The sequence below is a fragment of the Marmota monax genome, unplaced genomic scaffold (assembly GCF_021218885.2).
Source record: "Marmota monax isolate L192 unplaced genomic scaffold, Marmota_monax_Labrador192_F-V1.1 WCK01_AAM20220418_F8-fsc00292, whole genome shotgun sequence".
In the NCBI taxonomy this organism is placed as follows: Eukaryota; Metazoa; Chordata; class Mammalia; order Rodentia; family Sciuridae; genus Marmota; species Marmota monax.
The window spans coordinates 359219-372114 of NW_026692864.1; the positions used below are offsets into that span (position 1 = coordinate 359219).

Here is a 12896-nt window from a genome sequence, read left to right on the forward strand (position 1 = left end):
CCTGGTCCTCTCCTTCCTTAGCACAGCCCAGGATGATGAGAAGCACTAAGGCAAAGGCCTGGCAGTTTTGATTCTGAGGTAGGCATTGTTGAAGCGTCAAGTCACATTCAGGGGCAGCTGCAAGGGCTGTGCTTTTCTATTTTGTGCTGGGAACTGAACCCAGTGATATTTTACCACTGAGCTACATCCCCAGCCCTTTTTATTGAGATGAGGTCTTGCTAACTCTCCCTGACTGGTGTTGGAACTTGTAATACTTCTGCCTCAGCCTCCTGAGTTGGGACTTCGGGTATGCACAACCACACTCGCCATTATGCTTTCTAAACTCTAATTCCGGAGTAGTAAAAAATAAGGCTGTTGAAACCCAAGATCAGTGCTGCCTATGGATGGGCTAGAATCAAGTCTTGAGAGACTCTCGGTGCTTTCTCTCAGGCAGGACATAGCAAGTCTTTTATAAAACTGCCCGTTTTTAAAGTTTTGAGTAATAAGTAGACTAATCGATATCACTATCATATAATATTTATCAATGCTGTTGGCACATAACAAAAAAATCCAGCTGTCTTGTTTGTGCTCTCGAGATGTCTGTCCCAGGATCTGAGGGTGGGGTCTGCAAGCCTGTATTATTAGTAAGCCCCTCTGCCCCAATTTTGAAGAACAACCAGGTTGGAGACCCACGTGCTCCCAAATGGCAATGTAAACTAGGTGAGTTGAGAGAGGATCTAAGAGTCCTGACTCCCTGACCTAAACCCTTATGGTTTTAAGTTTTTAAGTAAAGCAGGGGGGAAAAAAGATACAGAGTGAAGAATTCATTGTATGTTTATTATTCACAGTTAATCACTACCTACCAAATGCTATCCGCAGAGTTAAAGGATTAAGTACATAGGTCTTTTTATTTAAACACTGATTTTTTTTTAAATATATACACACAAAACTTAGTTCAGCAAGGCTTCATGATATACACCAATTTCAAAATAAAACAATCAAATGGTCCAGGGGTAGAACGTCAGAGAGTTCTCTTATCATAAGTGGGGAAAGGAGGAGCAGAAGGAGAGGGAGCCAGGAGAGGTGAAGACTGCTTGGGCCAGAAGAGTCAATGTCTCCTGGGCCTTAAGGCTCTCCAGGCCAAGTCCATTTCCACAAGCAGAGTCCAGCGGAGATTCCACTGACCCCTAGGAACACAAAGGGCAAAGGCTGCCAACTTCCAGGGAGAGAAAGAGAAGTGACCTTGTTTTTGTTAGGGGAAGGGTGACTGTGTGGAGAGAAGCGGTTAGCAGGCATACTGCTACGAGGGACCGAGAGTCAGCAGAAGGTAGACAGAGCTCTGAGTGGCCTGGCCTTCCTGTCTTTCTCACTTCACCTTCCTCAACTCCTCCGGCTTCCAAGGATGGGGTGTTGGGAATAGGTGCAAACACAGTCCTCTGTGAAAGAGACATGAAAGCCAGTCTTGCTTCCTGCCACTACCCCCTTGAAGGTCAGGGGACACATAAGTGAAAGCCTGGACCTAAATTTAAGAGCAAGAAAAACAAAAAGTGAATACTCTGAATTCTCATCCCAGCGTAGGCATAATAAGGTTGGACTTGCGAAGACTGAAAATGGCTTAGGTGCCATTTTCTGCCTTCCTTATCTGCAACCTGCTGGCTCCAGAAGTTTGTGCCTGGCAGACTCTGGGGATAGGAGGGCAGAGCACACCCGAGACCTGGAGGTCAAGCACTGTGCCGCCCTTGCAGCCAGATGCACCAGGCTTGTGGGGTCAGCAGCTGCTCCACTGCTCACAGCCAGCATCGAGGGCCTCATAAGTACTGAAGCTGAGCCACAGACACTCCTGGCTCAGTACAGGAGGTCACCCACCTTCAGTTGTACTGCTTCCTTTCTTTACCCCGCTTTCCCTTCTCCTGAAGGAAAACTGTTCACACAGAGTAGGGGACAAACTGGCTGAAAAGCTCTGGACTGTTTTTAACTTATTTTAAAACAAAACAGAAGCCACCACGCCTAAGCAACCCTTGAAATAAGGAAAAAGGCACTATGAAGAAACAACACCGTCAATGACACTGGGAACGAAGTGAGAGAGGCGCAGGTTTGCAGTCTGACTTTTTCAGGAAGCCATAGGGTGGGCAGCATGCCTCCCTCCTGACTCTAGCTCCAATGTGATGAAATACCTGGGGGAAACCCAGCTGAGGCAGCTGCCCTGCAGCTCCTGCTGTGTGTGCATATGGAGGACAGACTCACTGTTCTCCTTTCAGTCATTTTCACTAAGACAGACATTTTGCATAGAGAAAATACAGCCCACTTGATTTCTTTTCTTTTATTATTGGCATCAGCTGGGACTATATGAGGCCTTAAATTCATGCACCGAAGGACAGAGAAAAAGGATGAGAAAAAGGACATAGGAAGGGAAACAGGAGCAGCGGTGAGAATCTGTAATAAAAACTCTTCTTAATTCAATAGGTAAGTTTTGGCATTTTGATATCCAACACCCCACCCACCCCCCAAAGTTCCAACCAAAGTGAGAAGGTCACCAGTGTGACCCAGCCAGGTGTTCTGAGCTCCCTCACAGGCTGCTGTTACAGGCAGCTTGTGGGTATGTTTCTTTTGTGTTTTCAATTTCTTTAAATAATCTCTTCTTGATTCTTAGACGTTCCGGTTCACAGGGGTAACATAATTGCGGGGAAACATGCCGGTCTGCCCGTGGCAAGCCCCCTTCCACCAGTTGGGGTCTGAGTTATCCATGACATGGATGAAGTCTCCCCGGCGGAAGCCCAGCTCACCGTCCTCCTGGGGGTCAAAGTCAAAGAGGGCCTGGACGTATGTTGGCTGCTGCAAGAGAGGAACAGGGAAACACACACGCCATTCCTGATCCTGCTAACGGTTCCATAAGCCCAAAGGTTTACAAGGGGGAATAAATATGCGCTAATTCTCATGTTTCCTGAAGTAGCTACACTGTGCATCCTCCCTCATTTATTCTTTCTTCTTTTTTTTCCTTCCTTTTTTTTGGTACCAGAGATTGAACCCAGGGGCGCTTAGCCACTGAGCCACATCCCCAGCCCTTTTTATGTTTTTATTTTGAGGCAGGGTCTCTCCAAGTTGTTTAGGGCCTAAGAAGCTGAGGTTGGCTTTGAACTTGCAATCCTCCTGCCTCAGTCCCAAATTACTGGGATTGCAGGAATCTACCACCACACCCAGCTTATTCTTACATTTCCTAGGTTCCCTAAATGGTTTTTAGGGTAATCTTTCACCAATGCTCAAAGAATACAGGGGCATATCTCACTGTGGGCAGCCAAAGTGTCACATCATCAAATAGGAGGGATAGGGGGGTTGAGGATGGGGGGAAAGTTGGGTTTTGTTGGTAGACTTTAAAATCTTTTCATTCCTATCACTTATAATACCCTTAAGGTTTTATAGGGTTAAAAGGGTGAGAGTCTGAATAAAAGTCAAACTAGCCATAACTTATGGCTGGGATATAAGGAATAGGAATGAGTGTGGACCACACTCCTTGACAGGTCTGACCTTCTTCACAATCTGCTTTCAAGTACAACATCTAAAAAGTATGTTAAGAATTGTGTCCCTAGAGAGGCAGGTGGCATACTAGCAACACTGCCTCAAAGAAGTGCCCCTGAAAAAGGCAAAACCATCTTATTTTAAACTACAGATCTTCAACATAAACTAGGGGTGACGTTCTGAATGAACGTCAGCAGGTACCTCTGGAGGGTACCTGCTGGCTTAAGGAGCTATTCCTCCCTGCCAGACATAATCCCAAGCTCTCTCCTGGGAGCTCAGTCTTACCTGTGGCACCTGCTCTATGTCTCGCAGGAATATCTGCTGGTTTCTGGACACAGATGTTGATCTGTGGTAATCTACCAATTCATTCAAAGAATTGAATTTCACCACCCAGAGGAAATACTTTCCAGCTCCGTCCCGGAGCACCTTGAAGTGCTGCACATCATTTCCAAACCTGGGGAGGCAGAGAGAACACATGTGAAAGGTCAAAGTGCACTGAGCTGGCTAGTCAGGGGCTGTCTGTCCATGTCGGTGTGGACAGAACCTTTTCTGGCAACATTTCTCACAGGGCCCAGGATGGAGAAAGTTGGGGCAGTCACTGAGCATTGCTAGTACCTTCTATGACTGAGGGTTACCAGGAACAACACGAAGAGGGAGAACCTCACCCACCAGTTTGACTCATGATGCTTGTAAGATAATCAAGAATATCCTTGAAGGTTCCTCAATAGACTAGGAATGGAACTCTAGTTAGACCATTCTTTGGTATGGAGGAACGGATAAGAAAAAACACGGTATAAATACATAATGGTGTTTTATTCAGCTATAAAGAAAAAATGCAATTAAGTCATTTGCAGGAAAATGGATGGAACTTCAGACCATTATGTTACATGAAATAAGTCAAACTCAAAAGGGAAGGGGATGTTCTAACCTACCACACACTTGTGGCCTGCACTGTGCCAAATAAAAGACTTAACTGACTTCCTTTGAAATAAAAATAATTAAAATGTGATATGACATTTTAAAACTAGAAAATATGGGACAGGAAATAAAGTAAGAGGGATCAGAAATACTTCCAATGGTTCTCTTATAACTGGGAATAAATTTTTCATTCGAGAATTTTGGTTTACTTTCCCCTTTCCACGAGAAAAAGGATATGCTGGACAATAAAATAATTTCTTCATTGCCAGATAATATACTTCCTTTTGCACTATTAAAAACTGCTTGTGTGTGACTGGTACTGACTCATAGGGTCCGTTATAGCCACATCTGGCTAGAACAGAAGCTGCGTGAGGACTCTGCTATCCTGCTGGGTGCCATGCCCTCAAAAGGCACTTCATGCACATTCATTCAATGAATGGAGGCTGTCCTCTTGTCTTACAGCTTCAATAAACCAAACACTTCCTGAAGGTTATCCGGCAGGTGGCAGCACTGAGCTTCAAGCCAGTGAGCTTCAAGCCAAGCATCTGCAAACCGCACAGTTGTTCCCGGGTAACCTAAGGGGTATGTCCCAAGACACTGGGTGGATGCCTGAAAGCATGAATAATATTAAATTCTATACAGGGTTTACTCTAAACAAACACACCTGTGATAAAGTTTAATTTTCAGTAAGATTAAGAATAAAACAACAGTCACAATATGATGCAATTAATAAGTTATTTAAAGCATATGAGTTGTTTATTTCTGGAATTTCCCACTTAATATTTTTCAACTGCAAGGAAGGCAAAACGGCAAATAGGGGTGACTACTGTATTGTGTGCGCGTGTGTGTGTATGTTTTGTTTTACAGGGGATGAAACACAGGATCTTGCATATGCCAGGCAAGCATTCCACTGCTGAGCCACATCCCAGCCCTTTATATATATATTTTTTTGAGACAGGGTCTCGGTTAAGTTTCCCAGGCTGGCCTTGGACTTTTGATCCTCCTGCCTCAGCTTCCCAAGTCACGAGGATTACAGCAGGTGCTGTAATAAAAAACACAGTATATAATGAATACTGCTCAACCACAGTATTTTAAATTACTGACTGAATATCTTAAAACTAGAGAAATATCTCAGAGACTTGGTATTTCTTGAATTCCCTTTGCAAAGATATTTGTGTTAAGGACAGTTATGACATCTGCTTCATATTTTATTTCTGAAATAATAAAACTCCTCAAAAGATTTTGATAAAAGGGAATGGTTTGGTCTTCTTGGTTTGCAGGAGGAGTGTGTGCAGTGATTGGTGAACAGGCAGTCACAGCTCAACACTGACAGGCCTGGTGGCTCTGGCTGGTGCCCTCTGATTACTTACTTGTCACCTTCATCTTAAACTGCTTAATTTCCATGTGGGTCAGTATAAAATGTAAGGAAAACATCAACTACTCAGGAGGCCAAGAGAGAAGGATCAAACACTGGAGGCCAGCCTGGACAACTTGGTGAGACTCTGACTCAAAAATAAAAAGGGTTGGGTGTATAACTATAATGTACTAATAAAAACACTTTATTAAAAAAATAAATAAATAAAATTCAAATATAAGTATAATAATGAATAAATAAATAAATAAATAGAAAGGGTTGGGGTATGGGAATGCTACTTAGTGGCAGACAGCCCCTGGGTTCAATCTTTAAAAAAAAAAAAAAGGAAAACAGATGATTTGAGCTAATGAGAAACACAAAGATTTTGATTTCACAGATTCACCCCAGAATGTTCCTCATTAGAATCTTACTCAAATATGCTCAAATACTTCAAAAAGCCTTTGTTACCAGATGAAAACTGTGATTATTGTAACACAGTTTTCACATGGTGGAAATAAAAACTACACTGCAAGTGTATTTGTGAGATATTCCAAATATCACCTGAAACCTCTCTTATCTTCACTTAGAAAAATAACACAACTGCTGGGTGCGGTGGCTATGCCTGTGATCCTAGTTACATGGGAGGCTGAGGCAGGAGGCAGGAAAGTTCAAGGCCAGCCTGGGCACCTTAGTGAGACCCTACTTCAAAATAAAAAATAAAAGGGGCTGGGGATGTAGCTCAGTGGTAAGAGTGCCCCTGGGTTCAAGTCCTAGTAATCCCACCCCACAAAAAGGAGAGTAACCTATGATAAAATAGTGATCTGCATGTTTAACCCAGTGCTTCTCCATATGTAAACGATAAAGCAGTTTGTAAGATTCCTTGGGGGTTTCCTATAATAATATAGGAACTAGAAAAGGACTAAAAGTAAAAAACTATGGACAATGTAACTCAAAATCCTCACTTCACAGATGAGGTGTGACTTTCACAGACTCCTTAAAGTCCCAGCTGCTGTTCACTAAGATTCCCAAGGTGAGACTCCTTTCTTCCCCATTCCCTGATTACCAGCTCCACTGGGGAAGTAAACCCAAATCCCTCACAGGGCTGTGTGTACCAGGGATTGAGCCCAGGGCTGCTTAACCACTGAGACACATCCCCAGTCCTTTTTATTTTGAGACAGGGTCTTGCTAAGTTGCTTAGGGTCTCATTAAATTGCTGAAGCTAGCTTCGAACTTGCAATCCTCCTGCTTCAGCCTCCTGAGCAGCTGGTAACACAAGTGTGAGCCATCACGCCCAGCTCTCATGGTGACCTTTTGAAGTTAGAGAGAGAGGCCTAGGACGGGGCTGATAGAGGTAAGCTGGCTCTCTGGTAAAGGCAAGCAAAGGCAGCTAAAATGGCAACCAAGTTATTCTGTTATGGAGTGGCCGGAATCCCAGCAAGGGCAGGGAAACCGAGAGTGGTCGTGATTAGGGAAAACTGGCAGCAAGTACTGTCTGAGAGGACTACTCCTCAGTTCCACTGCAGAATCTAAGCTAGTGTTGCTAGAACCAAGTTTTATGAGGAACTAGACATTAGGATTTTAAGGTAAAATTAAAAATACTGATTAGGCTACACCTCTACCAGTTTGTATGTAGCCAGACACCTGACCAATGGCCTCACGACTTAGTGAATCAGGCACAGGCTTCCAGCAACCACAGCAGGAAATACTTACTTGACGGAGAGGGAGAAATCCCCAGGAGCACTCTCACTCTCTCGGATTAGAAATGCCCCATCGTGCCGCTGTTTGCTAAGCATTTCTTCTGCCTTGGCTCTGGGGATTTTGCCAAAAAACCACCTAAGGAAGGAAGACAAGCCAGTCAACATCTGTTTCTCCACAAAGAAACGGATGTCCACCCTTAAATGTGAGTAACAGAACACCTCTTGCCAGAGGAAGGGGCTCACTGTGCCCAAGACGGGAGGACATTGGGTAGGGTCCTCCCTAAGAGATGGACTTTCAAATGGCTTCACCCCATCCACTTCCCAGAAAGTGACTCATCAAGGCACTATCACTATCAAAGGTCACTCTTTCTATAGAGGAAGAAACTTGAAAATGGGCCTTCTAAACCAAAGTCCTCCAGTTCCTGACCCACTCATTAGAAAGGTGCCCAGGAGAGTCCCAGGCCTAGGGGTAAATGATCCAGGCTTGTTGGAGACAACAATGACACTTCTTGCAGCCAATGGATAAAACTGCAGCTCTGCCTCAGTGGGAAGAGGGACACAGGGGAAGGGAGGAAATTTGGAAGGCCCAGAACTTGGTGGTGGGGCTAATTCTATTAAAAGTCCAGAGGGAGAAGGTTCAGGCTGTGAGAAGGCAGCCTCTACCAGTTATGGAAGTCAGCATTCCTCTCAGGACCTTTCTCTGGAGTCACTGCTCAGTGTTCAGTTTTCAAAAGCCACCTGGAAGGGGCTGAGAACATGGCTCAGTAGCAGAACACTTGTCTAACAAGCTTGAAGCACTGAGTTCAATCCCCAGCACTGCAAAAAAACAAAAACTCAAAACCCCCACAACATTGAGAACATCAAAGTTTACCACATGCGCAGCAGCTGGTTGCAAAATTCAGATTTTTCATTTTCAATTCAGATTTGAACCAAGTTACAGACTTTTCTGCTCCTAATGGTCATTCACTTTGGTCATAAGAAAAAGTGGCTAAATTACTGGAAAACTATGAGAGCAACTAGCCTGTGGCTCAACAGGAGGAGGGGACATCTCTAAAAGAGCTCAAGGCCATGGCTGCCTGGCTATTTCAAATGAAAACCATTACCAATTAGGATGGAAGAATGGTGAAGACAATGTTCTTTCCACAATCATCTTCAATGTTTAATTATTTTTAAAAAGCAAAAACATTTACAGCTAAGACCTACCTTACATGGTAACTAGCATTCATTTAATTTGCAAACTATAATGCACCAATCAGTCCATTAAAGTTGTAAATATTACCCTTCTGTCTATCCTACTTAGAAGCAACCACACTACAAGGCATTTTTAAAATACTACATCACTCTGAAGTTCAGGCAGAAGGATGCAAGCTGCTGAGAGAGTCAGAAGCTGCCCCAAATCTACTTACTCATGTCTTTCCCACTTTGCCTGCTCTGATGCCAGGCTGCACAGGTGCTTGTACAACGCCCTCACCCCTTCTACAAATATTCAAGGGCAAGTCCTGCAGTGCCTGGGAATTAGGCCACACAAAAGAAATTCCATAATAATAGACAAGAATGATCTCTGAAGATGTAATAACGGCTACCAGCAGAGAGGCACATTTTCTGTTCCCTGGTGCTTTCAAGGGTAGGCTATACTTGTGAGCAGTGTACATCTGACTGGCCACTGCTAGGGGAGGAACCACAGCTGCTGGGAGGACCCACATCAGCCTTGCCTTCACTCCCACAATGCACTGAGGTGGAGGGGAGGTCCTTAAAAACTATTCTCTTCTCCTCTTGGACCTCAAGATCTTCCCAACTTGTTGGTTGGTTGGTTGGTTCATTCGTTCGTTTGTTCATTCATTCATTCATTTTTGCAGTACTAGGGTTAGAACTCAGGGACATATTACAACTGAGCTACAATCCCAATTCTTTTTGAGACAGGGTTTTGCTAAGTTGTCCAGGCTGGCCTCAAACTTACCATCCTTCTGCTTCAGCCTCCTTTGTACCTAGGGTTATAGGTGTGTGTCACTGTGCCTAGCCATCTTCTTTTTCAGGGTACCAGAGATTGAATTCAGGGGCATTGGACCACTGAGCCACACCCCCAGCCCTATTTAGAGACAGGATTTCACTGAGTTGCTTAGCTGAGGCTGGCTTTGAACTTGCGATCTTCCTGCCTTAGCCTCCCAAGCCGCTGAGATTACAGGTTCCATCTTTTCTTTTTAAAAGGTATAATAAAGTAATGAATATGAATTAAAATGGCCTACATATACATGAATGCAAATAAAAAGAGACTTCCTCGGGCTGGTGTTGTAGCTCAGTGGTAGAGTGCTTTCCTAGCACGTGTGAGGCACTGGATTTGATCCTCAGCACTCATAAAAATAAATAAAATAAAGGTATTGTGTCCATCTACAACTAAAAAATTAAAGACTTCCTGGATCCCCCCAAGCAGCAACTTGCTGGCAGCTGTATATATTTCTAGACCTTTCCTCAGGGGCATAAATCCACATAAGTTACAATGTTTTCTTGTCCTAACTTAAAATGAACTCAATTTCATCTCCAATTTAAAAGAAAATCATAGTGAACTGTAAGTTGTTATACAGAAAAGTACTCAAATTTGAAGATTTATAATTAAACACATCTTTGTTATAAAAACCTAGATCACAAACTGGAAAATTAGTTTGAAGACCATTTCACTAAACAAAGATTTCTTGTGTATCTCGTGAAATACTCATACTCCCTTTTTGACAGACATCCCATGCAGCAGAAGGGAATCATGCATGTAATTAAGAGCTAGCATCAATTAAAACACCTAGCCACCACCACTCTGTAGCCACACTGCATTTTATATCATTTATAAAATTGATGGTCTTTATTAATTATTTTACAATACCGAGAACTGAACCCCAGGGCACTTTACTAACTGAGCTACGTCCCTATAAATAAAATTTTTGGAGACGGGTTCTCACAGGGCACAGTGGCACATGCCTGACATCTCAATGACTCAGGAGGCTGAGGCAGGAGAATTACAAGTTCATGGCCAGTCTGGGCAACTTAGCAAGACCTTGTCTCAAGAAAAAAAAAAAAAAATAGGGGCTGGGGATGTGGCTCAAGCGTTAGCGCACTCGCCTGGCATGCCGTGCGGCCCGGGTTCGATCCTCAGCACCACATACAAACAAAGATGTTGTGTCTACCGAAAACTAAAAAATATTAAAAAAAAAATTCTCTCTCTCTCTCTTAAAAAAAGAGAGAGAGAGAGAGAGAGAGAGCGCGCGCGCAAGAGAGAAACGCGTGCACGCAGGAGCAAGCACATGAGCATCAAGCTAAATTGCCCAGGCAGGTCTCGCTTCTTTATTATTTGCTATTCTGGGGATGGAACCCAGGACCTTGTGCATGCTACGTAAACTCTACCACTGAGCTACACATCAAACATGACAAGCTTCTGTTAGTGGTGATACTTATGGGTAACTATGTGCCTCTAGTCAATGTTCTACAAATTTTTAAAAAGATGGGATTGGTACTAAACTAGAAACAGCAAGGGAGAAAGCCAAGGGGAGGAGAGATTCATTTTCCAATTTAATTATTTAGAGCATGCCACAGGCTCCTGTCCATAAGTAATTCCTGTGAGGAGCATGAATGTGGATCCACGGCAGCCCATACCACTCCTGCCACAGCACTGTTGTAACAACTGTTTCGTGGTCTGTGTTCCATGTGCTAACACAAACACTACACCAGGAGAGGTGGTACTTCCATTTTATATTTCCCTTTTCCTCGCCAACAAAGAAAGAAAGAAGAGAGGAGAGTCCTTGTCTCTGCATTATACCACCTCTGTCTACTCACCTGGCAGTCCCACGGGGGCGGGAGCATGTGCTTGTAAAGTCACAGTTTCACACAGGCACAAGCATGGTCTTTTCTAGCAATATGGTAGGCTTGGAGAAAGAAGAGCTTTTGAATTTCAGTTTTCCTTTTCAGAGCATAAAGTGGAGGAGCACTGCCTGCCCTTCAGCGGGTCTGTGATTAACCACCCAGTAGAGTTCCTGTTCAACAGTTTCTTGGCTCTTTTATATAAGCGGGAAGGTCAAGGCGTGAGAGTGACTTTCCAATCAAGGTCGGTAATGACAACTTCACCAAAGATGTGGCCTTTCCTATCTTCTCTCAACAGACTGATTCAAAATGCTTATGTTGCTGGGCATGGTGGCATATGCCTGTAACCCTAGCTACTCTGTGATCCCAGCTACTTAGGAAGCTGAGGCAGGAAGATGGCAAGTTTGAGGCAAGCCTCAGCAATTTAGTGAGATACAGTCTCAAAACAATTTTTAGGGCTGGGGATGTAGGTTAGTGGGAAAGTGCCCCTGGATCCAGTCTCTAGTAATCACACAAAAGAAGAAAATAGAAATGATCATTTTTGAAGTAGAAGCAGGGCCAGGCAAAGAGGGGTGGGTGAGATGGGAGGTCAGCAGCCTTCAAGGATCCTCAGGGTCCCACTATGCTGATTATTTATATAAAGCAGAAAATTCAAAATTCTTACTACTCTCAGCAACTTAGAGGAGAACACATTTCCTTCCAACTGAAACATGAACACTAACATGGAAGAACAAGCACTTACAGAGAACTATTACCTACAACACCAAGCTTGGCGTACTCTCACAAGGTTACCCAGCATACCAACACAAAACCATGTGGTAAGTACCTTCTCTGAAACTCAAGAAGTGTGGAATTATGGAACACATCTGGCCCAAGGGTTTTAAAGAAAAAGGTATGGACTTGCAAAGTATTGTTTTATTTTTGAAGATAACTGATAGGTATTAATCTAAAATGTATACCATTACTATTGTACTATCATTATATACAATGATTAACGTACAAGGTCAACATGCTGGGCTCGTTCCCCAAACAGATAGAATAAATGGCATGACATTCATCATGATGGTCTCTGTTTTAAAAACAGTATTTGAAACAAGAGGTGGGCCCCGCCTTGGCAGATCATGAGCCCCACTTACGGGTGTGGTTTCATTTCTATGTAGTTCTTGGGAATGAAGCCATCCTTCCCATTGAGCTCTGCCTTGTACCAGTTCTGATCACATTCTTCATTCAAAACCTGAAAAGAAGAAAAACAAATCAATCATTCCCTTTCCACTTTCAAAAGGGTAGCCACAAGACAACTGTGCCACCCTTCAAGTTTGTGAAAGGTCTTATTTGAAGTATTAGCCAACCTCCAGAATTCACAGGGATCCAATCACAGGATTCCCCAAAAGCTTCTCTACTTTTCTGCAAGGATGGGATGTCTACCAAGCAGCTCCACAGTGCTGCTGCTTAAAGCACAATCACAGGCCCTTGCATGGAAAGACTATTGACCAAGAATGAATCCTGCTCACTTCAACAACCTTCAAGACCCATGTGGTGTCCAGGTTAGATAATGCTAATGTGATTAACAACCCAGCAGAGATCCTGTTCAACAG

At 43.6% G+C, this 12896-nt stretch overlaps 1 protein-coding gene across 2 annotated transcripts in view; it reads right to left on the reverse strand.

Moving 5' to 3' along the window:
* Positions 1 to 795: 795 nt before the first annotated feature.
* Positions 796 to 12896, reverse strand: part of Grb2 (growth factor receptor bound protein 2) — a 68734-nt gene continuing 56633 nt past the window's right edge. For both annotated transcript variants that reach the window (XM_046449555.2, XM_058580990.1), the window contains exons 3-6: positions 12438 to 12535; positions 7475 to 7597; positions 3778 to 3946; positions 796 to 2811 (exon numbers count right to left, since the gene is read on the reverse strand). In XM_046449555.2, the coding sequence (XP_046305511.1) occupies positions 2626 to 2811; positions 3778 to 3946; positions 7475 to 7597; positions 12438 to 12535 (576 nt within the window). In that variant the 3' untranslated portion in view covers positions 796 to 2625. The remainder of the gene's footprint in view (positions 2812 to 3777; positions 3947 to 7474; positions 7598 to 12437; positions 12536 to 12896) is intronic.